General features: G+C 36.4%; 1 protein-coding gene across 1 annotated transcript in view; it reads right to left on the minus strand.

The window, feature by feature from the left end:
• The window catches only part of LOC140693686 (thrombospondin type-1 domain-containing protein 7B-like), a 160,598-nt gene that overhangs the window by 128,042 nt on the left and 5,154 nt on the right, over positions 1 to 27,402 (minus strand). Inside the window, 4 exon segments of the mRNA XM_072957394.1 lie at positions 2,947 to 3,180; positions 4,794 to 4,839; positions 4,842 to 4,985; positions 6,101 to 6,260. Of these exon segments, the coding sequence (XP_072813495.1) occupies positions 2,947 to 3,180; positions 4,794 to 4,839; positions 4,842 to 4,985; positions 6,101 to 6,260 (584 nt within the window).

Consider the following 27,402-nt stretch of genomic DNA (forward strand, 5'->3'; position numbering starts at 1 on the left):
GAAACGACAGAGCAAAGGATACTTTCTACCGCTGATCTTCTATCTCACTATGTGCTCCACTGGATACTAGGTATTATTTTCTTAGCTCAATTAATCTCATTACCTCAAGAATTTTAATTAACTTTTCTTAAGTCAATGCAGGCTTCCCTTGTTGAGCAGGACTGTTTGGAGACATACAGTAAAAACTAAAACTAGGTTGTTAAGTCTCCAGCCTCATTAAAAGTGCAAAAAAAAAAAGTATGTGTGTGTGTGTGTGTTTTAGGGAAAACATATGTGCAATTAATTTTCTTGTGTTGGAAAATCAAGCAAAACTGGAGGTTATTCATTGTCATGATGATATTTTTAGTCTCACGTAAATTATCAAACAAATGCATATGCATTTGTGAATTGTGCTTTAAACTATAAACTGTTGGCCCTGTGATTTTTCTTCTGACAAAATATCATTAAGTTAACCTTTGAATAAGCTGATGGGCTTAGAGACTTTATAAAAAACTGTCATTATAGTAATCAGAAAGCCAGACAAGGAAATAGGGGTCTGTTTGAACATATAATCCAACTTTTCATGTCCAAATAGTGTTTGAAATGTGATGATAATGTCTTTGGTAGCTGTCGGTCTCAATTCTAATGCTCCATTGCTAAGACAAAAAAATAAACTGCATTCACATCAAGTAGATTTTTCCTGTTGTGGTTCAGAGGTGAAACATTACCTGGAAGAGAGCTCATACTTCAAGTATGCTCAATTTTCTCATCACTGTAAAGAATAATAGTTTGCTGCATTTCATGTAGCATCCATTCCTATATCTAAGCTATACTAATTTTTATTTGGATATTCAAGCTAATATGTCACGCATCTTTTTTTCAGCAGTTGGAAATTTACATGATAAAAATGAACACTATCAAGGCTGCAATCCGTCTCAAGATAAAAAGAGTTCTTTTGTCTGCTTGGTATCTTTATAAGCCTTTCAGAATTTTACCATAACCTCATGAATTTGATTATGTCCTGAACCAAATGATGTGCAAACGTTATTGTCCATGTTTGGCTAAAACTTTCACTGACTCGATTGATCCGCATGGTGTTTTGTTACCACCAGGTAAACTGAAACACACACTGGTGTAAACTGACATTCCAAAAAGTATCACAAGCAACTTAGAGTTAGATGCTAAAGCAGAAATAACATTTATGACTTAATAAGAGCAGAAGGACATACATACAATCTGCACATCACACTTCGTGTCAGTCCCCTTAGCCAAAATTTATCATGGTAGATTTTATCTTTTTCTATTTCACATTTTTATATTTTTAAATATTTTATATTTTTTCTTAAAGCAAAGGATAAACATCAGCTTCTTTAATCTTCTACAATTCATATCTGTTCCATGTCAAACCCTGTTACTTTCCTACACATAGGTCTGATTCATTCATAAATTCTAAAAACGTTTATGGACACTAACCACATGCCAGACACGGTGCTAAAATCTGTGGTGGCAACAGTGAAGATCATCCAACCCCAGCTTACTGAACGCCACATTTGGGAGGGGGGAGATTCAGTCTTCTTGACTATGCTTCACTTCCAGCCCTAGTTATCTTCTCTTGTATTTGCACAGCCATCTGCTCCTCAGATGCTCTAACACCACAGTATCTGGCCAGTCTGCCCTATTTCTGCCATCAGCAGCTCAGGTTCTATGACTTTCCTTATACACAACCCAAGCGGTTTCCATGGCAATGTGGCTAAGGCCCAGAGTCCGTCATCATGGTGCCCCAAGATGAGATTAATCAGGTGTCTGAGTTGCCCATGACAGCAACACAAACTGGATGGAAGCAGGCATGAGAGCAAATGTAGTTGCCCAGGTTGCCAGGAAAGGCAGCTCCCTCAGTGGGGATGGGACCAGGGCTGGATGCTGCCAGGATTTGTTCTGCTTCAGTTTCTGCTTCTTCCTGAGCATCAATTTTACTCTCTCCTCCTGCTTTTTCCATCAGGCGAGAGCACAGTCATGTCAACTCTCCACTCATACTCTCAAAGCATCAAGATCAGAAAGAAGAGAGGGTATCATTTTCCCAACTTAGAAATGCCTTGGGAAGAGCTCAAAGTTGCCTAGTTTGTGACCCTAGACCCAAGTTTGCACCAGCCCAGCCTGGGGACCCACACTGCCCCTGCGGCTGGAGTAGAGTCTTCCATCACTGGAAGGGGACTCATTCACATGTAGCCACTTGGAAATCTCTATGGCAGGCCAGTTACCCAGTCTCTGTACATGAGGCAGGTCCCTTACATTTTCTCTTCCAGGAGCCCTCCTGCATGGACTGCAGGAAGACTTATGTCTCCCCATTTGGTCTAAAGAAACTCCTCCAGCCAAGTGCTCTTTTTCCCTCCATCACTTGCAACTGTCCTGATCCTTGCTGATGTCTATATCCTAGTCCACATGTCCACATTCTCCTCCTTTTTTTTTAATTTACCTCTCCCTGTGCAGGGTATGGCATGCATGAGACTGTAAGCCTACTCAAGGGCAGGAATTAGTTGATTTAAAATGACCGTGTGGATTTACTCAGTGCAGACAAGAGCAGCGGGACCTAAAGAAGAGTGAACATAGCCCTGTATTTTCAAAGTGTGTGTGTAACCTACCTTCACATGGACCTTGTCTTTATGTGACTGAAAAAGAGTCAAAAATACTGATATCAGCTCTAGAAAATCTGGTTACTCAAAACGATTCAATATGGGTGGGCATTATATTTACTGTTATCCATTAATTAATGCACACATTACAACTTAGTAAATTGTCTACCTCTGGTTGAGGCATATTTTTTAAGTCCTGAAGAGTCAAACAAAGCAAAACAAAAATCTCTTACTCCAGCACAGATTGAGACATATTCAGGGCTTGAAAAATGCTTCTGACTGAAAATATTCAACTATGCCATAATCCTATGTACTTTCAATAAATTATCAATAATACCTTTTTGTCATCACCTGTCCCACATGACTCTTGACACAGAAGACCCTCCGTGTCTGAATGCCCATGCCACATGTCGCTTCTCCATTCCAGCCAATGGTTGCATTAAGGGCAGTTACCAATGTGTCTTCAGAACAGGGGCCCCACGGAGCTGTCTCCCAGTAGAGTTGCAGACAAGAATGGTCATTGCATGAACGATACTCGTGGAGGGCCTGACTAGGGGGGCATGGCTTTCCACTTGCAAACACCAAAATCAAACAGAATACACAGCGGGCACTGGTGTTATCGCCATGTGGCTGCTGTTGTTACTGTCGTTCTTGTTTTTTGTTGTTTTAACTGTTTAAATGGTCTAGAAAGAGGGCCTTTGTGAAACAACCTTTCATTGGCCTGAGCCAAGTCACTCCATTTCCAACTTGAAGGTCATGGTTCTTTCATCCTGAGGAACAACCTGAGAACAATACATTGCACCCTTCTCTCCCAAAGAACAGATAATGGTGCATGTCAATTAGATGTAAAAAATCAATTGATTCTACTTTCCACCTCTGAGTCATGCATTTCTGAGATAAACTCCAAAGAAATCTGCTTTTATCTTAATATTATTATGCCTACACAAATTAGTCAGTTAGCTATAGTAACCCATGACCTTGAAGTGGTATCAGGTCAAATACACACATACACACACATTACCTACATAAGCTCTTTCTTTCCTAAGAGACTATTATTTTCTCTCAGAGAACCACTTTAAGACCTCTATCCTCCATCAAGCAGTGCATTTTACTGCTATTTGAGAAATTGAGAAATCTCAAAGTTTGGCAGGAGAGAGCCCATCCTTAAACTCAGAAATAATACCAGGCAATGTGTTATCCACTGCCAGGCAGACCAGACAGATGTGCACCCTTACAATCCTGGGTGAGTCAGACAACCAAATTTCATGACTATCTTTTCTTTCCCATTTTTATATCCATGTAAAAACTGGTATTTACCTAAAGTCTTGACTTTTTTCCCCCTCCTCCTCCACTCTATAATGTTTTATTCAGTGGGCCAAATGCTGGAGAAGATCTATGACCTTGGTCTTGTTATTCTTGTTATTTCTTTTCCCCCATTAAATACTATTGACTTTTTCTCCCTCCAGAAGTATAACAGACAAGAAGAGAAAGCAAATGCACTTTAAGAATATGAAAATCTTCCTTCATCTTGACCCTGGCCCCATTTCTTAGGACCACAGAACAGAATCTTGTTTAAAAATTTCCTCAAAGCCAGTAGCCATACTACTGTACAGTTCCAACTGAGCTGTAGGCACACAAAGCCGAGGGAGGACCTGAAAGAAATGACACATGTGTCTGGAGACTGAGACCATCGCTGTAAGTGATAGGAAGAGTAGCTCCTCTCATTTGCTCTGATGTCACCCATTTACATTCTCATAGTACCATTTTAGCTTCTTCAGAGCCATTTCCACAGCCTTCATCTTTCTCCCTCTCACCACAGGCTAGCCTGACAGAACAGGAGATGAGGGCACACAAATCAGGTAGCCTACCAATATCAGTGGTGGCTCTTGTTCAAGAAGCCATGTCTCTTAACTCCTAATTTGGAACTCATTTTACCAGACATATTCCAATTAGGTTCCCAATTGCATGAGCTATCTGAATTGGGAGGTATATCAACCCAGCTTTATTTTTTTCCCCAAAAACTATTTCAAAAACTAACATCTGTCTGATTGCCACAGCCTGTATATAGGATGGGCTTAAGTAATTCATGTCGATATGGGAACCTGCAGAGGATCAAAGAGAAAAGGCACACCTGGAAAACAAACTGTTCATTTGGATGTAGGGAACAGAAGCCTTTCCTATTACTCACCTTCTCCAGCCAACGCCAGTATAGTCCTCGACCTGGTCTGTTTCCATCTGAGTTTTTATTTGAACAAGACTGGGAGCAGGATGACCACTCTGTCCACTCACTCACCACACAGTCCATTCAGCAGGGAATTTCACAAGCTATCTGTTCAGGAGGAGGAGATGCTGGACAGAGACTCCCCGATACATCTCCTGCAATCAACCAGATCAAGACAGATGCTGATGAATATAAAAACAAAGCCAGTCCAAGGAACTTTTAGGTTCATCACTGCCTGTTACTTCAGCTTAGCTCACAAGACGTCACCTGGTGTCTAAACCAATAAAGTACAGAAAAATGATTTTTTTAAGCCAGTCATAATATTTATGTCAAGAAAACCTGCCAGGAGAGAATTCGGCATTTAGAAAGGTAGATACAGCAGCAAAGCTGCCATTTGTCATCCTTCACAGGGACAAGTGGGCTTCTCCCAGGAACAGTTTAGCCATGGATGGCTGGAGACAGACAGGACTGACACGTATTGACAACCACATGTAACAAGTACATGGTTTTCTGCAAAATGGGAGTCAGAGTAGTCAGTTGGCCTGAAAACCACAGTATATGTTGAACAATCTATTCTACTCACTCCCCAAAATTATCAATCTAATTTTCTATTGAGTGATTTCACCTCCAAATATGTAACCTTAAGCAAGACTGTCACCACGATGATCCTTTTATGCTGTTTGTGCATAGTCATATATAATCCTAAACCACATGGAAATGAACCCATGGCTAAAATTATATAATGGGGGGAGGGTATAGCTCAAGTGGTAGAGTGCATGCTTAGCATGCACAAGGTCTTGGGTTCAGTCCCCAGTACCTCCCCCAATAAACAAACAAACAAACATAATTACCACCCCAAAAAATAAAAATTAAAAATAAAACAAAATTATATAATGGATTTATACAAAAGTTGGAAGTTTCTCCTAATGCATTTACTATTCCCCTTTGAATGATGTGATGAATTATTCCAACCAAAGTATTTATATATATATAAATATTTATATATAATGTATATAAAAATAAATAAACATGTATTATATATAATAATATATAGCACATATTATATATATATTATATGTATATATAAAAAATGGGGGGATGGAGTTTTACAATTAACAGATGATAAGACTAAACTGATCATTTGTAAGTTGCTTTCCCGTATCTCAAATGATTACAATAAAAAATTTTTAAACTCTCTTTCAGGTTATTTATTCACTATTTTTAGAATTCAAATATTCCCCTTATAGATATTAATTCAACTCTTACTAACCCCTGCCCACCCCTACAGTTGCCACACAGAGACAGAAGACGTGAAGGAGAGCGACACCATTCATGGTTTGAAGAAATGCCGTGAAACGCGGAATGGCAACAACGGGGAGAGGCAGCTTTGTCCGTATGACTTTATGCCTGTGGAACTCTCCTGTCATAACCTGACACAAAAAATAACTGCAAAAAGGGACCAATACTTGTGCAGCATCTCTCCTGGGCCAGGCACTGTCCTTGTAAAATGCTCTTGGAGGCAGAAGTGACTCATCTTGTTTCGTAGATGATGAGTCAGTGGCTCTGGAAGGAAAACCTGCTCAGGGTCACACAGGCCTGAGTTGGGAATTAAATTGAAACTTTCTGACTCCAAAACTGAGTTTCCCCACTAACAATACTGGGTCTAATTCCAAGGGATGGATATTTCTTTTCAGAGGAAGTAAATAAAACAAGCTAACAGTGAGCCACACAGTCTGGGGGAGAAGACAGTCCCCTCCTAACATCTGCATTCATATTTGTAAATGAGGCCAGGCTCATTGCCCTTAAGGTACAAATAAAACTTTTCAAGCATATTATGAGAAGTAATAGAGATTCCAGCAGATAATCAAGCTGAAAGACCAGTTCCAACCATTCTCTTTTCAATCTCAATCTATTTTCAGGTTGAGTCCAAATTGTATAGGACATGCAAAGACACACACACACACACACACACACACACACAAACACACCAATACAACTAAGGGGGGGTGCCTTCCCAAGTACTATGTGGAAAGGCCGAACAAAATGTACAGACTAGATTGTATCAAACTCCAGTTTCCACATTTGTGACTATTATGAGCAAAATTTTTATACAAAAAGACCTTGAAGCAGTTTCTTGCTAAGAACATTTTGAGGAATAGGAGATATTGGAAGAGTTCTTATTTTAAAAATTAGAAGGTGAGCTTAGAAGTACGGGTTAAAATAGTAAAATCAGTCTCACTACTGTAGAGCAGTGGATGTTGAAAATGCCAACTACTATGTAAACTTCCTGAGATAGAAATGGTATGTGGTGGTTTTTAACCTTATTTGACCAATGGCTACCTTTTAGGGAGAGCATCTCTCCCAGAAATGGTATTTTATTGATATGTTTTGAGAAAACCCTGCCTTCAAGAGTTATAAAATTATCAACTACTATTTCATGAGCACATACCAAGTCCAAGGCATATAATGGAATAAATACAAGTGAAGATATTATTATTCATCTCCCAGCTCATGATTAATAACAGAGATGAGCTATAAATACATAAAAATAACACCTAGTCCAAAAGTAAATTTCAAGCTGCAAATTGATGTTTTAAACAGAGACTGCTATGGTGGTTTAAGGAAGAGGAGGCTTTCTGAGGGACTAGCCTAAGAGCAGAAGGCTTTCAACAAGCAGAAGGAGCAAGGCTGAGAATCAGTGGCAACCAGGGAGGGCACTCCAGGCAATCCAAATGTCAACAAAGGTATAGTGATAGGAAAACACAAGGTATGTGGAAGACAGTTAATCCTGAAGCTGCAGGAGGAAGAGAGAAAGCCTGTATAGGAAGAGGTATCTGACATCAAATTTTGAAAAACTTAGACTGACACATGAATTTGGTTCTATTTCTGCCTTCCTTAAATTCCCAAATTTTCAGGTTTCCCATGACCCAAATTTAGCATCCTCCCCAGTCATCCATCATTCAGCACCCTTAGATTCACTTGGGGTGCTGGGATGATTTTTTTTAAAACTTAAGCTGTCCTATAAACTGATATACCCATTTCCACCATGCAGTTAAATGTCAATATTCCCACCAACATTCTGACAGCTTGTCTATACAGGCTAACTCAGAAGTGTGAGCACACAGATAAGATATTCTTCAGGGAAGCCAAGTGAACAGTCAACAAGCAAGCTCAGCAATTCATGCATGAGCTAGTGCATAAGACGTTTTGCTAAAGAAAAGTTGTACAATGGGATCCCAGCCACAGGTAGCCTAAGTATGTGAGGATGAATCCTAACACCACTGATCCTCTTGCGGGTTTCGCTTAACTTCTTCGAACCTCAGTTATCTCATTTGCAATAATGAGATAATAACATTAACCCTTCACAGATATTCTAAGGATGTGAAATCACTTATGCAACATACACAGCAGAAAGGCTGTCCAACAACACAGAGAGGATTCCATATAGAGACACAACCTTAAAAAATGATGTTTGCAAAGAGGTACACCACCAAAACCTAATGAAGTTCTTTATCTAAAAAATCTAAATATTTACGCCACAATCTTGGAAAGAGCCTGCTTTACCAAGCATAGATGTGTGCAAACAACTACCAACAGTGGCACAGATTGGTTCACACAATATATTAAGACTGTTTATAATTATCCAGATCATTTTATTTATATGTGGCTACTCTAAATGATTTAAGAGCCAAAAATAAAGCACTTGAGACTGAATAACCTCATCTGCCCATCCACATTGGTATAATTATCTTCCCATTGCACAGAGAGAACACGTTTCAAAACAGGATCATTTATACTTTCCTGTTTTCATTTTCGAGGCTGGATCGATGAGACCAACTAAAATCTCAGGCAAGCATGGAAAATAAAGCAGCACACGGCACAGAATCAAGTCATTAAAAGTGATTTTCACAAGCTCTCGTAATCTAATGTCATAATAAAACTGAATATATATAAGAGGCAAATTGAATTCATCTTCCAAGAAGACCCTAAAATTACTTCCAGTCCTCACCAAGCTCCCAGTGATGGATAATGACAAACGCCACTTTCTCTCCTCATGTAATAGATGTATTTAAACCATTTGTGATTTTGAAAATATGGGATATGGTGCTGCTCCAACCTTGTCACCTGGTACTTTTTAAATAATTTTAAATGGCAAAATCCACATTACATAAAATGAACCATTTTAGAGTAAACACTTCAGTGGCACTTAGTTAATCACAATGTTTTTGCAACTACCAACTCTATCTTGCTTCAAAACATTTTCACTACTTCAAAGTAAAAAAACTCTTCACCTGGGAGGGTAATAGCTTAGTGGTAGAGTGCATGCCTAGCAAGCAAGAGGTCCTGGGTTCAATCCCCTGTACCTCCATTAAAAAAAAAAAACAAAACAAAAACCCATTACCCATTGAACAGTTTCTCCCCATTAATTCCTCCCTCAGACTCTGGCAACCACCAATTTATGTTCTATCTCTACAGATTCATCTGTTCTGAATATTTTATATTAATGGAATCATATATGTTGTGATCTTTTGCATCTGGCTTTTTTCACTTAGCATAATACTCTGGAGGATGATTGATATTGTAGCATGCACCACTACTTCATTCCACTTATGATGGGGTAATATTCCACTGTATGTATTTCCATGATTTGTTTATCCATTCAAGGCGAGGAGCACCTTTTGGCTATTGTGAATAGTGCTGTAAGAACACGCTTAGACATGTATTTGTTTGAGTAGCTGTTTTAAATTATTTTCACTATATACTTAGGAGTAGAATTCTGGACATATATTCATCACTCAGTTTTGTTTGTGATTCTGTAGACATTGGCATTGACAGCCAGATGACTAGGTCTTGGCCATGGTTCACTCTACTTCTCTCATATTTGCCCATTCTTGGCTAAAAACAACAGTTCTTAGATGAGGGAAAGATTCTTGAACATCTGAATCAACTTGAAATTCCCCAAAAATGTTTTTATTCTAGTTCAAATGAATAGGCTACTTAAAGTAAAAATAATTCATGGCAGAATCTCTATGGCTATTGGTTAAGCAACCATGTAAATTTAACACTAATGTAGCCATCAGACTTCGGGCTTTCCACATCAAACTAATGTTTAAACCATACTTATACTATATCCTGTGGCATTCTTTCTTTAATAATCCTAAAGAACTAGAATTTAATATTATAAGCTACCATCTATCTATTATAACAATACAACAAACAACTATCATTCTTAGTTTTCTGACTTTACACCATTTATCCAAAAGAGAAAAGATATAGACAAAATAGGAAAAGAAAGAGAAACTCAGATATCCACGAATCCACAGTCTGATTTTAAAAGTTGACCAGCATTCAGTCATTACACAAACTTCAAACTACCTTACTCTTCCCAAAATAACACAATTTTGGTGCTTTATTGAGATTTCCTCTTGTATTCTATCACACTATCTATGGAGAATAATGAAACAGTTATTGAAAATACTATGCATGTCATAAAATTTTATGTCCTATTTAAATTTCAGAAAACAATGTCAATAAACCTTGATTAAATTCTTGCCAACAGCTGAGTAAAATGTCAGTGGACAGTGCATAGCAAATTTACTGGAATTTGTATACATTTAATTCCATTTTTTTAATTTATCTGTTATCTCCTTAAAGGCAAGTAGCCCCTGGTCACTTCTGGACTGGGACCCTAATCAGCTCAGGAAATGTTTATATTTCAAACCAACAAAATATGAAACAGAAGTAAGGGCTAAATAGAAGCTGTGTGCCACAACGCCATGGCAGCATTGCAATTAATGCTTCTGCTGGCTAAGTTTACAGTATGAAGTTTATTTGTCTATCTAGCTTGCACATACAGAAAGGCAGATAAAGAAACTTGATGTTAAGTATCATCATATTCATAATAACCAAAACAACAACTGCAATAAAATAAAATTAAGATCAGCATCTGATATCTGGGAAAGCACAGAGTGTGCTATACTCTGCGCAAACCACACGGTTTACTGAATATTCATATTGACATCATTAGTTAGTCACTATCGTTACACCTGAGGTCCTGAATTTGCACCTCTTGGCAGGAGATGTTAGCTATCTTGATAGTGGTAGTGGTTTCATTGGTGTATACACCTATTAAAATCCATCAAATTGTACACCTGAAAAGTGTGTAGTTTACTGTACAGGAATCATACCACAATAAAGGTGTTAAAAAAAGTAAAATATAAAAAAGTATTTTTTAATTAAGAAAAAACACTTGGTCAAAAGTCATAATGGCTTTTAAGTGTCTGAGCTGGAACTGGAAAATCTACCTGCTGGACATTACAAGCCATATTCTTATCCATTTACTGTATTGCCTACTGGTTCATCTCTTACCTACGTCTTTCTTGTTACATTACTTTTAGCTGATGTCAAACCATAAAGAAGGGATTCTACACAATTCATTCTCAGATAGTCGGTAAATTTAGTATTGGAATAAGTAAGTACAAGGGAGGGAGCAGCTTGATTATCTGGGAATTGCATCATAAGACAAGACTGAATAAGGCAATACTTTTCAAAAATGAAAGTTAAACAGATGAAGAAGATTCCAAATGGAGCATTGGAAGGACAAGATAGAACACAAGGCCAAACAGGAACAGGAAAGTATGGACATTCAGCAAAAACACACAATGCATGATCACACAAATACAAGCTCAAAATACAGTCATGATGTAACGATGCTCAGAAAGAGAAAAACAATAAAACTCTAACAGCTGATACAAGAAGAAGAGAATGTAAGAATAAAGACTAAATAAAATAAGCATGAAGAAAATGACAAACAAATGTTCCTAACAAATATTAGGAAAATAGTTTACATAAGAAATAGCAATAGCAAGAGAAAGAAAAATACCATATGAGCTCGCTCATATGTGGAATCTAAAATTAAAAAAAATAAAGAAAAGAAAATGAAAGAATTATACACAGAAAATTATAAACCATTTAAAAAATGGAAAGATATTCGATGCTCTTGGATTGGAAGAATCAATGTTGTTAAAATGGTCACACTGCCCAAGGCAATCTACAGATTTAATGCAATCCCTATCCAATTACCCAGGACATATTTCACAGAACTAGAACAAATCATAATAAAATTTATATGGAACCATCAAAGACCGAGAATTGCTAAAGCATTACTGAAGAGAAAGAAAGAGGCTGGAGGAATAACTCTCCCAGACTTCAGACAATACTATAGAGCTACAGTCATCAAGACAGCATGGTATCAGTACCAAAACTGACATATAGACCAATGGAACAGAATAGAGAGCCCAGAGATGAATCCACAAACTTTTGGTCAACTCATCTTCGACAAAGGAGGCAAGAATATACAATGGAATAAAGACAGTCTCTTCAGCAAATGGTGTTGGGAAAACTGGACAGCAGCATGTAAAACAATGAGGCTAGAACACACCCTTACACCATATACAAAAATCAACTCAAAATGGATTAAAGACTTAAACATAAGACAAGATACAATAAACCTCCTAGAGGAAAACATAGGCAAAACATTATCTGACATACATTTCAAAAAGTTTCTCCTAGAAGAAATATAAGCAAGAATAAACAAATGGGACCTAATGAAACTTACAAGCTTCTGCAGAGCAAAGGAAACCAGAAATAAAACAAGAAGAAAACCTACGGAATGGGAGAAAATTTTTGCAAGTGAAACTGACAAAGGCTTGATCTCCAAAATATATAAGCAGCTCATACGACTCAATAAGAAAAAAATAAACAACCCAATCCAAAAATGGGCAGAAGACATAAACAAGCAATTCTCCAAGGAAAACATACAAATGATCAAAAAACACATGAAAAAATGTTCAATATCACTAATTATCAGAGAAATGCAAATCAAAACTACAATGAGGTATCACCTCACACCAGTCAGAATGGCTGTCATTCAAAAATCCAAAAATGACAAATGCTGGAGAGGCTGTGGAGAAAGGGGAACCCTCCTACACTGCTGGTGGGAATGCAGTTTGGTGCAGCCACTATGGAAAACAGTGTGGCGATTCCTCAAAAGACTAGGAATAGACTTACCATATGACACAGGAATCCCACTCCTGGGCTTGTACCCAGAAGGAAATCTACTTCAGGACGACACCTGCACCCCAATGTTCATAGCAGCACTATTTACAATAGCCAAAACATGGAAACAACCTAAATGTCCATCAACAGGTGACTGGATAAAGAAGATGTGGTATATTTATACAATGGAATACTACTCAGCCATAAAAACCGACAACATAATGCCATTTGCAGCAACATGGATGCTCCCAGAGAATGTCATTCTAAGTGAAGTAAGCCAGAAAGAGAAAAAAAAATACCATATGAGATCGCTCATATGTGGAATCTAAAAAACAAAAACAAACAAACAAACAAAAACAAAGCATAAATACAGGACAGAAATAGACTCATGGACAGAGAATACAGACTTGTGGTTACCGGGGTGGGGGGCGGGGTAGAGGGTGGGAAGGGATAGACTGGGGTTTCAAAATTGTAGAATAGATAAACAAGATTACACTGTATAGCACAGGGAAATATACACAAAATGTTATGATAAATCACAGAGAAAAAAATGTGACAATGAGTGTGTATATGTCCATGAATGACTGAAAAATTGTACTGAACACTGGAATTTGACACAACACTGTAAAATGATTATGAATCAACAAAAAATGTTAAAAAATCAAAAAAAAAAGAAAAAGACAAATGAACATTAGTACAAAACTGAAACAGACTCATAGACATAGAATACAAACTTGTGGTTGCCAGGAGGGAGGGAGATGGGAAGGGACAGACTGGGATTTTGAAATTTGTAGATACTGACAGGTATATATAGAATAGATAAACAAGATTATACTGTATAGCACAGGGAAATATATACAAGATCTTGTGGTAACTCATGGTGGAAAAGAATGCGACAATGAATATACGTATGTTCATGTGTAACTGAAAAATTGTGCCCTACGCTGGAAATTGACACAACATTGTAAACTGACTATAACTCAATAAAATAAAATCTAAAAAAATAGCAACAGCTTAAAATAGGGAATCAGTATTTCCAAGGTAAACATGTCCACAAAGGCCAGAAGTTAGCTGAAATTCCATCTGATGGCTGGTGAGCTGTTTGTTCAGAAGCCGGTCTGACTGAGCAGGTATATGAGCTCCTCAGCATCTCGGAATATAACAGCAGCAGCTAACACTGTGATCACTGAGAATGTATCCAGCAGAATGTTACAGTTTATATGTATTTATGAACTCATTTAATCCTCAAAGCATCAATAACAGTAAACATGTACATTAATCAATGTTTGTTACTCTAAGTGACTTACATATACCAACTCATTTAAATGTCATAGCAGTGCTATGAGGTAAGATCTACCATTATGCTCATTATGCATATGAGAAAACTGAGTCTTAGATTTGTGAAATTACCCATACAAAGACAAACACAGGTAAAATGGTAGAGCTTGAATTTGGACCTGGGCAACCTAGTGCTGACAGCCCATTTCTTAAACACAATCCTTTATCGACAGGCATATCTTCTACTCACTGTCAGGACAATTTATATGCTTGGCTACACAAAACCTTATCTGTGGAGAATCAGTCAAGTGTAAAGCATCCCAACACCTTTAGCTCATGAATTCTGTGTGTTACTCAGGTGTGAGAAGATGCGAAAGGGCAGAAACAGTGTACGATTTACGAGCAAATTACAATTGCTTAAAAACACATGCACATAAAATCTAACAAAATGTCTTAATGTTGAAACATCACATTTCCTTGGCCTCAGTCACATATTCCAGAGGGAAGTAACTGCTATTTTATGAATGTGTAAAAGGTTTAAAAATTACTCATTTTGACCTAGGTTTGAAAAAACAGAGACTGTTTGTATAGTTCTGTTTTTTGACACCTACCAAAATGTGGCCTTAAAAAGTTAGTTTTTTTCCTGTAAATGATATCAAATTGCTCACAAGCCCCAATTTCTGGTTGGTGGCCAGGGCCAGATGGGAGTTGGGGAAGGGACAGAAATATATCCATTTAAAGTAACTTAGCACCTCATGATCCAACTAAATCTTTTCAAAGGTAACTCGGTCTCAGTTTTTCTATATTTCTCCCTCTCTCCTTCTTCCTTTCTCTCTGGGTGGCAGCTGAATGTAACACACACCCATGTTGTTGCTCACTCTCCTTTGAAATTTGCTGGTTCCCTACTGAGCTATTCCCATCAACTTGGTCTTTGTGGATCATCATCTAGTCTTTGATGATTCACCTGCATCCACTGCTAATTTCTAGGGTTCCTGTCACAGCTTCTGATTTTCTAGTTCAGGTACTTGATACTCACGTAGAGCTGACTCCAAGCTACTTCCAGTTTCCTGGGGCAGTCAGTACCTCCACGTCCCACAGTGGAGCATGATAAACCCCCAGGTTACAGATAAACTGGGGAGACCAGGTTGGGAGGGTGCTGGGCAGCTAGCTCAGACCCACTCTGTGCCTAAACACAGCACACCCATGTGTCACTATTTCAGCCCCATCTCTTTATGTTGGGGTGCAAGGAACCCTGTGTATAATCTCGTCCCACAATCTCAAACCAGGAATGAAATACTGGCCACTCTGCTTTGCTTTTCCTTTAACCTATCTGAAATGTCCAGAGGTTTCATTTCTTCAGTCCCATATTTCATCTGCAGAATGAGAGGGGCCAAGGATCCTCATGTCCACATGCCGCTTCTCAATCTTCTCCCTAGGTCCCCCCTTTCTGATCCAGGAAACTGGCCAATGCAGGATTCTGGCTTATGCTAAAACTGTATTCTGAGTCATCTGGCCTCTCATTCTCCTATCTGGAGGGAGCTATCTGGGATTTACAAAACACTTTCCTCCCATATGCCTGGCTCTTACATATGAAAGTCTGCTTTTCAGGGTTACTGTTTCTGAAAATGAGCTTCAAGATTTCATTTTTGAGCACTGACTTGTTCTGTCTGTTTGCATCTGAGGCATAATAAACTTAATGTTTTTGTACACAGTGGATTGCTCAGAAATTTGGTGGGGTGGTAGGTGGGGGAGGTGGTAAGAAGGTCTTGTCCAAGAAGGCACAGAGCAAACACTGAAAAAAGCACACTGATATAGCTCAAAACACGATTTGAGGGTATCTGCTTAGTGTGGAAACCGTGTTTCTCATGAGAATTTAACAGAGAAACTGTATAATTTTTAAAAGTGAATCTGGAATGACAATAATGAAATAAATGTCCTTTGTAATGCAAGACATGCTTCCTCAAAAGGGAAAAAATCTTTTGAGTAAATAAACAGTGCATTATAATAGACAGAATATTTGACGAGGAGTTGGGATTTGAGTTCTGCCTTTGATACTTACCAAAATGTGACCCTGGAACATTATTAAGCTGTTTTAGGCTTCGGATGCCTTGTATAAGCAGGAGGTGGGGCACTACTATCATCTCCAATTACATTATCGGTTCTGATTCGAGATCAAAGAGGCTAATGTAAAATAATATTTTGGAAATTGCAAAGCACCTTTATATATAATGTAGCTTTTTATTACTGGTGGAAATAAGGATAAAGGGCATTCCAAATAGAAAAATGATTTGAATCAAAGATACTATATTCTCCATCCTAATTTTGCCTTTGCTCGAAAAATAAGAGGAATTGAAATGATTATAAAGGCAGAGATATTACTCTTCTCACCTGTCTACCTATCCAGCTATATATTGAGCTAATAGGAAGAGGACTTGGACCAGATTGAATATGTGGTATACCTTTAGAAAGTACAAGTTTCAAGTTGTCTAAAAGTTTTCAAATATTTGAAAATCAGTATTTTAAGTTAAACTGGGGAAATCAACAGAGTAAAATGATAATATATCAGTAAAGAATAATCATTCCTCTCTATAATTAACCTTCAGGAACATAATTTTAATGCCTATAAATGGGAAATATAATTTACTTAACTACCTCACTTTAATTGCACAATTAAAATGTTTTCAATTTCCCTGTGATGAGTAATACAGCAAAGAACACTCTTGACCATATCGTTGATTGCTTTCCTAAGAATAAATTTCTAGAGATGGAAAATCCTAGTCAAGGAATGTGAACTACATTAAAGTTCTTGTATGGAAAATAATCTCAATTTCCTTTTTTTTTGTTATTTATCATCACCCTTGATTTAAATTTATTTTTAAGTTACATACAATAAAATGCACTCTTCGGGCGCTACAGTTCCATGGGTTTTGGCAAATGCATTGAGCCTGCATCCACTACCAAAACCATGAGACAGAACAATTCTGTCACCACAAATATTTCTCTGTGCTGTCCTCTTTGGACTCAACCCCTACCTGCCCCAGCCCCTCAGTCTTAACCCCTAGAAAATCCTGATCCATTCTGTCTCTACAGTTTTGCTTTTTCTCCCCTAGAGTGTCACCAAAATGGAATTCCACAGCCTGTGTTGCTGCATATGTCAATAATTCCTTCCATTTTTGTTGTTGTTGAGTATTACTCCACTGCATGGATAGAACACATTTTGTGTATTCTCCTACTGAAGAACATCTGGGTTGTTTCCACGTATTGGTGATTCTGAATAAAGCTGATACACAGGTTCTTGTGTAAATATAACTTTTAATTTACTTTGGGTAAATAATTAGGAGGGTGATTGTTGAGTCATCTGTAAGTGTAGATTTTATAGGACACTTTCAAACTGTTTTCCAAAGTGGTCACACCATATTTCATTTCATCAACGATGTGTGGGCTTTCTGGTTGTTCTGCCTTGTTACCAGCAGTAATTCGGTATGTATGTATGTATGTATGTATGTATGTATGTATGTATGTATTTACCTATTTATCTATCTATCTATTTATTTATTTATATTTATTTAGAGGTACTGGAGATTGAACCCAGGACCTCATGCATGCTAAGCACGTGCTGTACCACTGAGCTATAACTTCCTCCCCAATTTTCATCATACTTACGGTGAATAGTGGTAATACTCCATAATTTTTATTTTCACTTTCCAAATTACTAATGATGTTGAACCTCTTTTCATGCTCTTACTTGTCATTTCTACATCTCTGTTGGTAAAGTGTCTATGCAAATCTTTGACTCAATTTTCAAACTGGACTGTGTTATGAATCGAATGTTTGTGTCTCTCCAAAATCATATACTGAAACCTCAACCCATTATGTGGTGGTATTTGGAGAGGGGGCCTTTGGGAAGTGACTAGGTTCAGACAAGGTCATAAGAGTGGGGGTCTCATTGTCAGATTAGCGTCCTTATAAGAAAAGGAAGAAAAACACGCAGCAAGAATGGAGCTGTCTACAAGCCAAGAAGCAGTCCCTCACCAGACAACAATCTATAGGCACCTTGATTTTGCACTTCAAAAACATTTTGAAATAAACGTCTGTTGTAAAAGCCACCCAGTCTACTTATTTTGTTGCAGTAGCCAGAGCTAAAACAGGTTGTTTGTTTTCATAGTATTGAGTTTTGAGAGTTCTTCATATATTCTAGTTACAAGTTCTTTGTCAGACTTGTGATATACAAATACATGCTCATGGTCTGTGTGGTTTTTTGCATTTTCTTCAGAGTATTTTTTTGCAAAGCAAAGTTTTTCATTTTTAATTAAACTTTTAATTTAAGTCCAATCTGTCAACTTTTCCTTTATGGGTTGTGCTTTGACGCCATATCCAGTTTGCTTTGAAAAAATACAAATTTTCAGGAAGGAATAGAAAATGTATTGTCTGTTGCAGACAAAAACTGAGTTGAAACTTACATAGTAGGCCCTAAAATTTCATAATTTTGGATAGAGTGAACTCTTTAACTAGCGTGTCCCACTCTCTAACACTAATACAAGGTTTCAAATATGGAAGCATAGTTTTTCCACGGCAAATATTTACTGATGTAACAGCTGAAAGTCCAGCATTATAACTACCGACAATATGTGTGATGCAGTAATTAATAGCTTCTGGGTAAAACAACACTTATGAGGTATCCAAGCAGTTTGATGCACAATCTCCAAAGATGGAATTTTGCCTTTTATAATATTGCATCAAACACTGAGCACAATGCCTGGTGCATAGTAGGTCTCAGCAAATTCTGGCTGAAGAAATAAATGAGAAGAGGAAGATGTTACATTGATGTAAGGTAGAAACTGTAGCTTATGCTTTTGTAGTATGCATCCCAGCCCCAGTGTAGTATGCCCCGACAGACATCCGTGATGAAACCATAGAGATGTCAGGCACTAACTGGGAAACAGGTCAGGTTTCTGACCTCAACAGTAACTCAGAGACAGTATCGCATAATGGATTCCGGAGACAGATGGCCCCGGTTCAAATCCTTACTCTGACATTTGTTTGCTAATACTTGACCGTTCTGTGCCTCAGTGTCCTCATCTGTACAACAGGGACTTATATTTCTTAGGGGACTGTTCTGAAAACAGTACCTTCTTCATAGCACTCCTATTCTCCTAGGTTATTTAAAAAATACAATCAGTTGATATACGTAAAGCTCTAAGATGGGAGCCTGCCACATAATAATTAATATTATTAGGTAGTAATGTGTTGAAAGTTACAGACCACAGTAAACAATTTTCAATCCAACAAATTTTTAAGCTTAAGCCTCTGGGAAGGCTGTCTGTCTAAATCACATGCCTGCTACTGTGGGAACTATGACACTGTCAGTTTTTCCCTTCAAACCCTGTGCTATTTGTGATCCTAGAAGAACATGTAGAGTTCACCAATATCTTCTAAGCATTTTTGTACTCAGGAAGAATTCTACAAAAGCAGAACTTTTTTTTTTAAAGCAGTCAAATATCCCTGATTGTGTAATTCTCATAGGAAGGCCATACCATTCCCCTTTAAAAGCACCATTGATGCCTTTTTCCTATGCTTCATCCCCTGGCTATTAAAGTATTCCTATTCTATTTTACAGAACATGGCAGGGGTCTAATGATTACTTCTGTACCAGATTGAAGAACTATAATAAAACACTAAGCCACAAATCCACGCTGAAGGTTTGCAGTGCTGAACTAGTGGAGAATTATACTCTATCATTTTCTCATTGAAATGCTGCAAACTAATTAAGACTCTAAAATGAAGACGGTATACTACTTTCCCAATTCTTTTCATAAACTCAGTTCAGACATAGGATCACAGTATCATAGACCAGAGGGCATATAAACTGATTCTCAGAATATGTCTCATTATCTATCAGAAAATGAGGTCCAAACAGCATTTAAAAACTTAGTTCTGTCTTTTCTCAAACCAGGCAAATGAGAAAAATAGAATCTCCAAATAAAAATTAAGTGGATGATAATTAGAAAAACAGGATGGTGAAAGAATAAATGCTGAAGGTTTTATTAAAGTCATAGTGATGTCAGGTGGACATCTGTAAGTATACTAAATAAAAATGTTTTCACTTAGATTAATTACATAGATGATATGAGATCCAAGAATATATAGATTTCCACTATAATAATTTTTACCTTCTATACCTCACCAGTATTGTCTTAAGACTGATGTTGATGCCTTCTAGCAATTAAAGGAATTCTAAAGTAGAATAAACCTTATCTCTGGATATATGTCCAGGAGTGGGACTGCTGGATCATATGGCAAGTCTATTCTTAGTCTTTTGAAGAATCTCCATACTGTTTTCCATAATGGCTGTACCAAAGTACATTCCCATCAACAGTGTAGGAGGGTTCCCTTTTCTCCACACCCTCTCCATCATTTCTCATTTGATACATGCACCCCAATGTTCATAGCAACATTATTTACAATAGCTAAGACATAGGAGCAACCTAAATGTCCATCAACAGATGAATGGAAAAAGAAGTTGTGGAATTTTTATACAACGGAATACTACTCAGCCATAAAAAATGATAAAACAATGCCATTTGCAGCAACATGGATGGACCTGGAGATTGTCATTCTAAGTGAAGCAAGCCAGAAAGAGAAAGAAAAATACAATATTATATCACTTATATATGGAATCTAAAGAAAAAAAGACAAATGAACTTATTTATAAAACAGAGACAGACTCACATACATAGAAAACAAATTTATGGTTACTGGGGGGGAAGAGGGTGGTAAGGGATAAATTGAGAGTTCAAGATTTGCAGATACTAACTAATATATATAAAATAGATAAAAAACAAGTTCATACTGTATAGCACAGGGAACTATATTCAGTATCTTGTAGTAACTTACAGTGAAAAAGAATATGAAAACAAATATATGTATGTTCATATATGACTGAAGCATTGTGCTGTATGACAGAAACTGACACATTGTAAACAGACTATACCTCAATAAAAAAAGTAAAAAAAAAAGAATAAACCCTCTCTCTACTTGTATGTCTTCATAAAACTGATCTATAATTATAATGATAATTCAATTGGCACTACTATTTTTCCAGCCAATCTCAAATAGTCCAAAAAATCAATAAACTTGATTTATAAGTAAGGTTTAAAATATCAAAATAAAATGTATGCTGAAATATTTCAAAATCTAAGGAGTAAACTCAAGCAAACGTTTCAAAACTCCAAACCTCACTTTATACTACTGCCAAATTCTCCTTAATATTCCATAAGGGTAATTGTGCCATTTGATTCAAGCTGTATGCTCAGAGTAATAAATGATGAATACAGACATTTGAAATCTTTGAAATTCATGTACTGCTTTTTCTTCTGCACTGAGCCCCAAAAGAATCACGTTCTTATTTCATGAAATAAATATTATTTTATTGGATGTCTGCTTTACTTAAGAGGTCAAATCCTTAATTACATCATTAATAATTATGTTGAGATTTATTGCCTACAAGGCACGGTTTCTTTGGAAGCAATTAAAGAACATTAAATATTTCAGATCATTTATGTAAATCTAACTGGCCCCACTGGTTAGAAGAATAATTTTCTAATCCTTTGAGGCGGTTAAAATAGCACTTATTAGGTTATTTGTAATGTAAATAGGCACTTTTTTTCCTGAGACATAATAAATGGAAGGAAACATCCACTTAATAAATTTAAGATTGTATAATATCTTAAGTTTTTAACCCATTATATTGCTTACTTGCCAGAGACACAATGTATTTTTGAATCCCCAGTGCCTAGAATAGTACCTCATTCATGATAAATATTCAACAAATGGTAATTGAACTAAAGTAGAAGTGAGCTGAACAGATGTTTTAGGCTCTGAGATATTTCTAGCATTCATAGGGGTAGCACAAATTGAGAACATTTTTAAATGCTTAGGAATGTTCCAACACAAATATATCTCATCTAGGTCCTATTACTATGAGTTAAAACACTAATTTAGAGGCAGACAGACCTGGGTATGAATTCTAACTTGTCCTGAATAGTTGTGTGTCACTCTGTAAGTTATTTCAATTTTCTACATAATGGCTCCCTTATCTAAATACGTGAATAAGAATTCCTACCATTATTTCACAGGAGTTACATGATAATTAAATGAATTAATTAAAGTAACAGGTGCATAAGAAGTGCTCCATATGTGTTGGTGGTGATGATAATAATGATGATGCATATCTACCAACCTCCCCTAATGTCTTTAGATTTTGCATAAGTTCACTGTAGATATAAGGGAATGTGTGAAAGACTATTCTAGCATAGGAGAGGAGTTAGGAAGAATGTAGAAAATAATGGATCTACCAAAAGGCATTTATGCAAAGATATGCAAGGCACCATCTGATTTGTCAGTTTGGTTGCTTTGGCAGCAGATTTGCCTATCCATGATTTTTATTTTGCTTGGGGTAATATTCCATTAGCATATATTTCAGCAGGGAGCGACCCTAAGAAACAATACTGAATGGCAAGAGAAAAGTGTCAAAAAGAAAAGTCTGCAACAGGGGTTCTCATTTAGGTAATCAGAAATGACTGAAAGTGCCAAGAGGGAGGATAGCAGAATATTCAAAAAAGAATCAAGTTTCCATTATACATAGCTCTCGGAAGATACGGGAACAAACCTGCTCTGAGGTATTTGGGGGAGGAAACCTAGACAATGCCATTTGAGCACCCTTAAGCTACAAACACTGCCACTGGCAGTCTGGGCATCTGATGCATTACTCTGCTTACAGAACCAGCCTCATGTGACTTTCCAATCTAGTTTGCAAAGATCAGCCAAAGCTCGGGAAACCACAATTTCTTTCCCTGTGAAATTCACAAACTGTGAAAGCTTAACCACCAACCTGTCTTATACATCAAGCAAAAGCTGAGATGACTTACAAGATCTTTGCTAAGCATGCCAAACTCATTTTTGGACATCTGGGTACCATGGGGCACTCGTGCCCAACTCAAAAGTAATTATACATTGTTTACCATCAAGCTGTGACAGAGGTTCCTCTAATTTCATACAAATGAAACTTCAGCAACATGGAAAGGGAAATCTGTTCTGTTTCCCTCATTAATTGCTTTACCTACATCTCAAGTCTGTAAAAAAAAAATGACTCACTCTTCCAAACTGATGTGTGGAAATGGAAGAAAAGTATGTGTGATAATTTACCTCAAAATACAAAAAGTGCCAATGTTAGATTAGGCAATACTGTTTCTCTAACTCCAAAAAGATCTTCAGCTGTCTTATTATTCGCTTATTATAATGGAAGAGAATAGCCTGACAACTGATTTTGGCAGAAGTTATTATATGTATGTGTGCAAAGGAATAAGTATGTAAATAGAGAAAAATGTAAAACTTCCAATGTTAATCTATATTTTAATAATCAAGCATATCTTGACAAGCTTTCAAATACAGAATGCATGAAATTCATAAAATATATATGAGCGTGATTGCATTACTTTTTCTAATTTATTTTCCCCCTCAATGAAAATTCTGCCTTTGAATTCTTTTTTATTATGCCTTTTATTCAATTGAATACCCATGCATAAAATACAATAAACCTTTGCTAATTTCATAAAATATTGAACCACTGAAAATGCAAATGGAATTTCATTATCTTTATGTGCTTCTGGGCCTATCTCACAGTTTAATCTAAAAACCTAGTTAAGGAATGCATGATTTCTTAGACACTTATCCTGATAAATTACTTTCAGTACCTTTGAGAAGAAATATTCAAACAAAACTCAGAAATAGCATTTCCACTTGTTTAAAAGTAGTCAAAGCACTCATTCACAAAGATCAGGAGATTAAAGAAGACAACAAATGTGGCCAATGTCTCAACATTGTCTCAACAACTTCCAAAACAAGTATGTCTCTCACCCTCTCACAAGGTTTAGAACTAAACCAAAATCTTGTAAGAAAGTAAAGACCCCTTCTAGGGGGTCATATCTTTATCAAGTCAGTGTTTTAAAACTTACTGTATTGTTCTGATTTCCTAATCTACATAACTCCTTCTGCTGAAGGCATATGGCATTTCTCCCGGCCAGCAGTCTCCTCCATACATTACAGAAAACAAACACCTTGTTCCAAATGATCCCTCTCTCTATGGGGACTTTGACTATTCATTTTCAGAATCTGTATAACCTTCCTTGAAATCTGCGGTGCTTGTAGAAGAAGCTGAGGATAGTCTTTCTTAAAATGCTTACATATCTCTTTATCTTCTACCAAAGGCATGGCTTTTAAAACTCGAATATTTATTAATACCATGCTAGAGATTCTTATTAAAATTCATATTCTTATTTTAATAGGTCCATTTCCATTTGTTCCCTGGTCCTTGAAGTCAGCAACCTTAGATGCTAAACTTAAGAACCATGGTAAACAGAAGGAAAATCCAGATAAAAGTACATAAATTAACACTGTAACAATGTTAAGTACTTATTTCCCCAAAATGAAACCAGCTTCTATGGGAAAAACACATATACTGCCATTAATACATAAAATCTATGGGATGAGGTTATCAGCTAGAATCACAGGTTTTATTTGTTTCTTTCCTTCCCACTGGAAACATACTGACATATGAATTCTCATAATAGTATAAATATTATTACTATTAATACTATTGTTGTTATTATTAACAGATTCTGAATTTTACTACAAAGGAAACAGTTTAAAAATTCTTTTAGTTTTCAATGTTAGATTAGAATCAGTATTTTCCTTTCTCTATTATGTTAACTTGATTTTCCATATAATCTAGGAAGCATCCTATTAAAAAAAAGACTTAATGTCATTTGCTAAAGGGTGTATGTAATACACAATATAAACATGTTTCCTTACATGTATATCAGATGCACCTACATTTATGCCAATCATAAGAACTATACACAACAAGAATATCTTTTTTTAAAAAAAAAGCTATGTTTGTACATCATTTGTTTAATTAAGACATTATACTTTGGTGAAATGTGTGAGCAAATAAAACTGGCTCAGGACTTTGGTTTAACCTCGGTTTTAAATTTTTTCTGCTTTACTGGAAAAGAAGATGAGACTTTTGGGTACACATTTAGAAGTTAAAAAGGCAATCTTATTTAATTTTAAACACCATTAAATTTAATTTAATAGACATTAAAACATAAACAGAACTTGAATTCACAGCTTCAGTATATTACAACTCCACCTTAATGCAACAAGTGGATCCTAAAAATTTTACTTGCATAAAACATAGTATTGAGTTATTATGAAGTTAAGGGAACACCTGGAATGAGCCTGAGGCATCACCTGTGTGTTCCTGTGGATCCAGTCCTGCCTGTCTTTTGTCATCACCTGGTGGCTGCTGTCCACTTTGGTTTAAAAGAGAAAGGGAACAATTCCAGTTCTGAAGCCTGGCTGAGGTTTCCAGAATCAAGATCAAAATTCCAAAATGGGCATGTAGCTTTTTGAATTAGAGCTTCCTCCAGATATACGCCCTGGAGAGGGACTGCTGGATTGTATGGTAAGTCTATTTTTAGTCTTTTGAGAAATCTCCACACTGTTCTCCATAATGGCTGCACCATCTACATTCCCACCAGCAGTGTAGGGGAGTTCCCTTTTCTCCACACCCTCTCCAGCATTTATCGTTTGTGGACTTTTTAATGATGGCCATCCTGACTAGTGTGAGGTGACACCTCGTAGTTTTGATTTGCATTTCTCTGATAATTAATGACATTGAGCATTTTTTCATGTGCCTATTGGACATCTGTGCACCCCAATGTTCACAGCAACACTATTTACAATAGTCAAATATCCACTGACAAATGACTGGATAAAGAAGTTTTAGTATATTTACACAATGGAATACTACTCAGCCATCAAAAACTAATAAAATCACACCATTTGCAGCAACATGGATGTCCCTGAAGAATGTCATTCTAAGTGAAGTAAGCCAGAAAGAGAAAGAAAAATACCATGATATCACTCATATGTGGAATCTAAATAAAAGGAAAAAAGAAGACACTAATGAACTCATCTACAAAACAGAAACAAACTCACAGACGTAGTAAACAATCTTATGGTTACCAGGGGAAAGGGGGTGGAAAGGGATAAATATGGGAGTTTGAGATTTGAAAATGTTAGTCACTATATAAAAAAATAGATTAAAAAACCCAAATTCTCCTGTATAGCACTGGGGACTATGTTCAATATTATACTAACCTTTAATGATAAAGAATATGAAAATGAATATATGTATGTATATGCATAACTGAAATATTGTGCTGTACACCAGAAACTGACACATTGTAATGGACTGTACTTCAATTTAAAAAAATTAAGGTTAAAATTTAAAAAATCCCAAAATGATTTTCTTAGTATTGGCTTCTCAGCCCAACCCAATCTAGCTAGGAGAATACTGGGGATGAAGGGGGCAACTCTCTGATTCTCCATTTGAATTTTTTTAGTATCAGTAGATAATGATACATGTTCTATATAACAGTAGTATGATCTGTCATATACAATAACAGATAATCACACAGATATTAAATAGATCATCTGTTAGTATACTGCCATACAATACTATCATATGTGATCATCTGCTATTATATATGCCAGATCATACCATTAACTGCATTACAGTATAATACAAAGTGCATTATATATGATATATAACCTTATATAAACTTAATGCTAAAATCTAAAGATATTTTATCATATACAACCTTTATATTATATAGGTTAGACTTATAATATTAACTAAGACCTAAGATATTATATATTATAAATTATATATATATCATATATTATATGATATACTATATATTATAATTTTATATATAATTATCTGCTAATTTAGTAAAAATTCAAGTGGAAGGAGAGAGCTGGTGCTATACATCAGCAGACACACTGAAGATGTGTCAGATATGTATCTGATAACTGACTGATATCTATCCATCTGTCTGTCTGTCAATCATTGGAATATAAATAGTAAAAGTAGTCACAGAAAATTTTGACAGAATTTATGTGCTGTGTCAAAGAAAAAAACAGAGATGGACGGTAGTCAAAATGGTTAAAAAAATATGTATCTTATTCAGGACTCTTGCAACTGGGAAAAAGAGACTTCAGTATAGAACTGGACTCAATTCTAAAATAAGGAAAAGTGGGGATTTATAGCCAAGGAGCAGAGTAGGGAGCTGGTGGATGGAAAATTACTAAGAGGGTAGTGTAATTCTT

This window comes from Vicugna pacos, unplaced genomic scaffold, assembly GCF_048564905.1.
Source record: "Vicugna pacos unplaced genomic scaffold, VicPac4 scaffold_20, whole genome shotgun sequence".
In the NCBI taxonomy this organism is placed as follows: Eukaryota; Metazoa; Chordata; class Mammalia; order Artiodactyla; family Camelidae; genus Vicugna; species Vicugna pacos.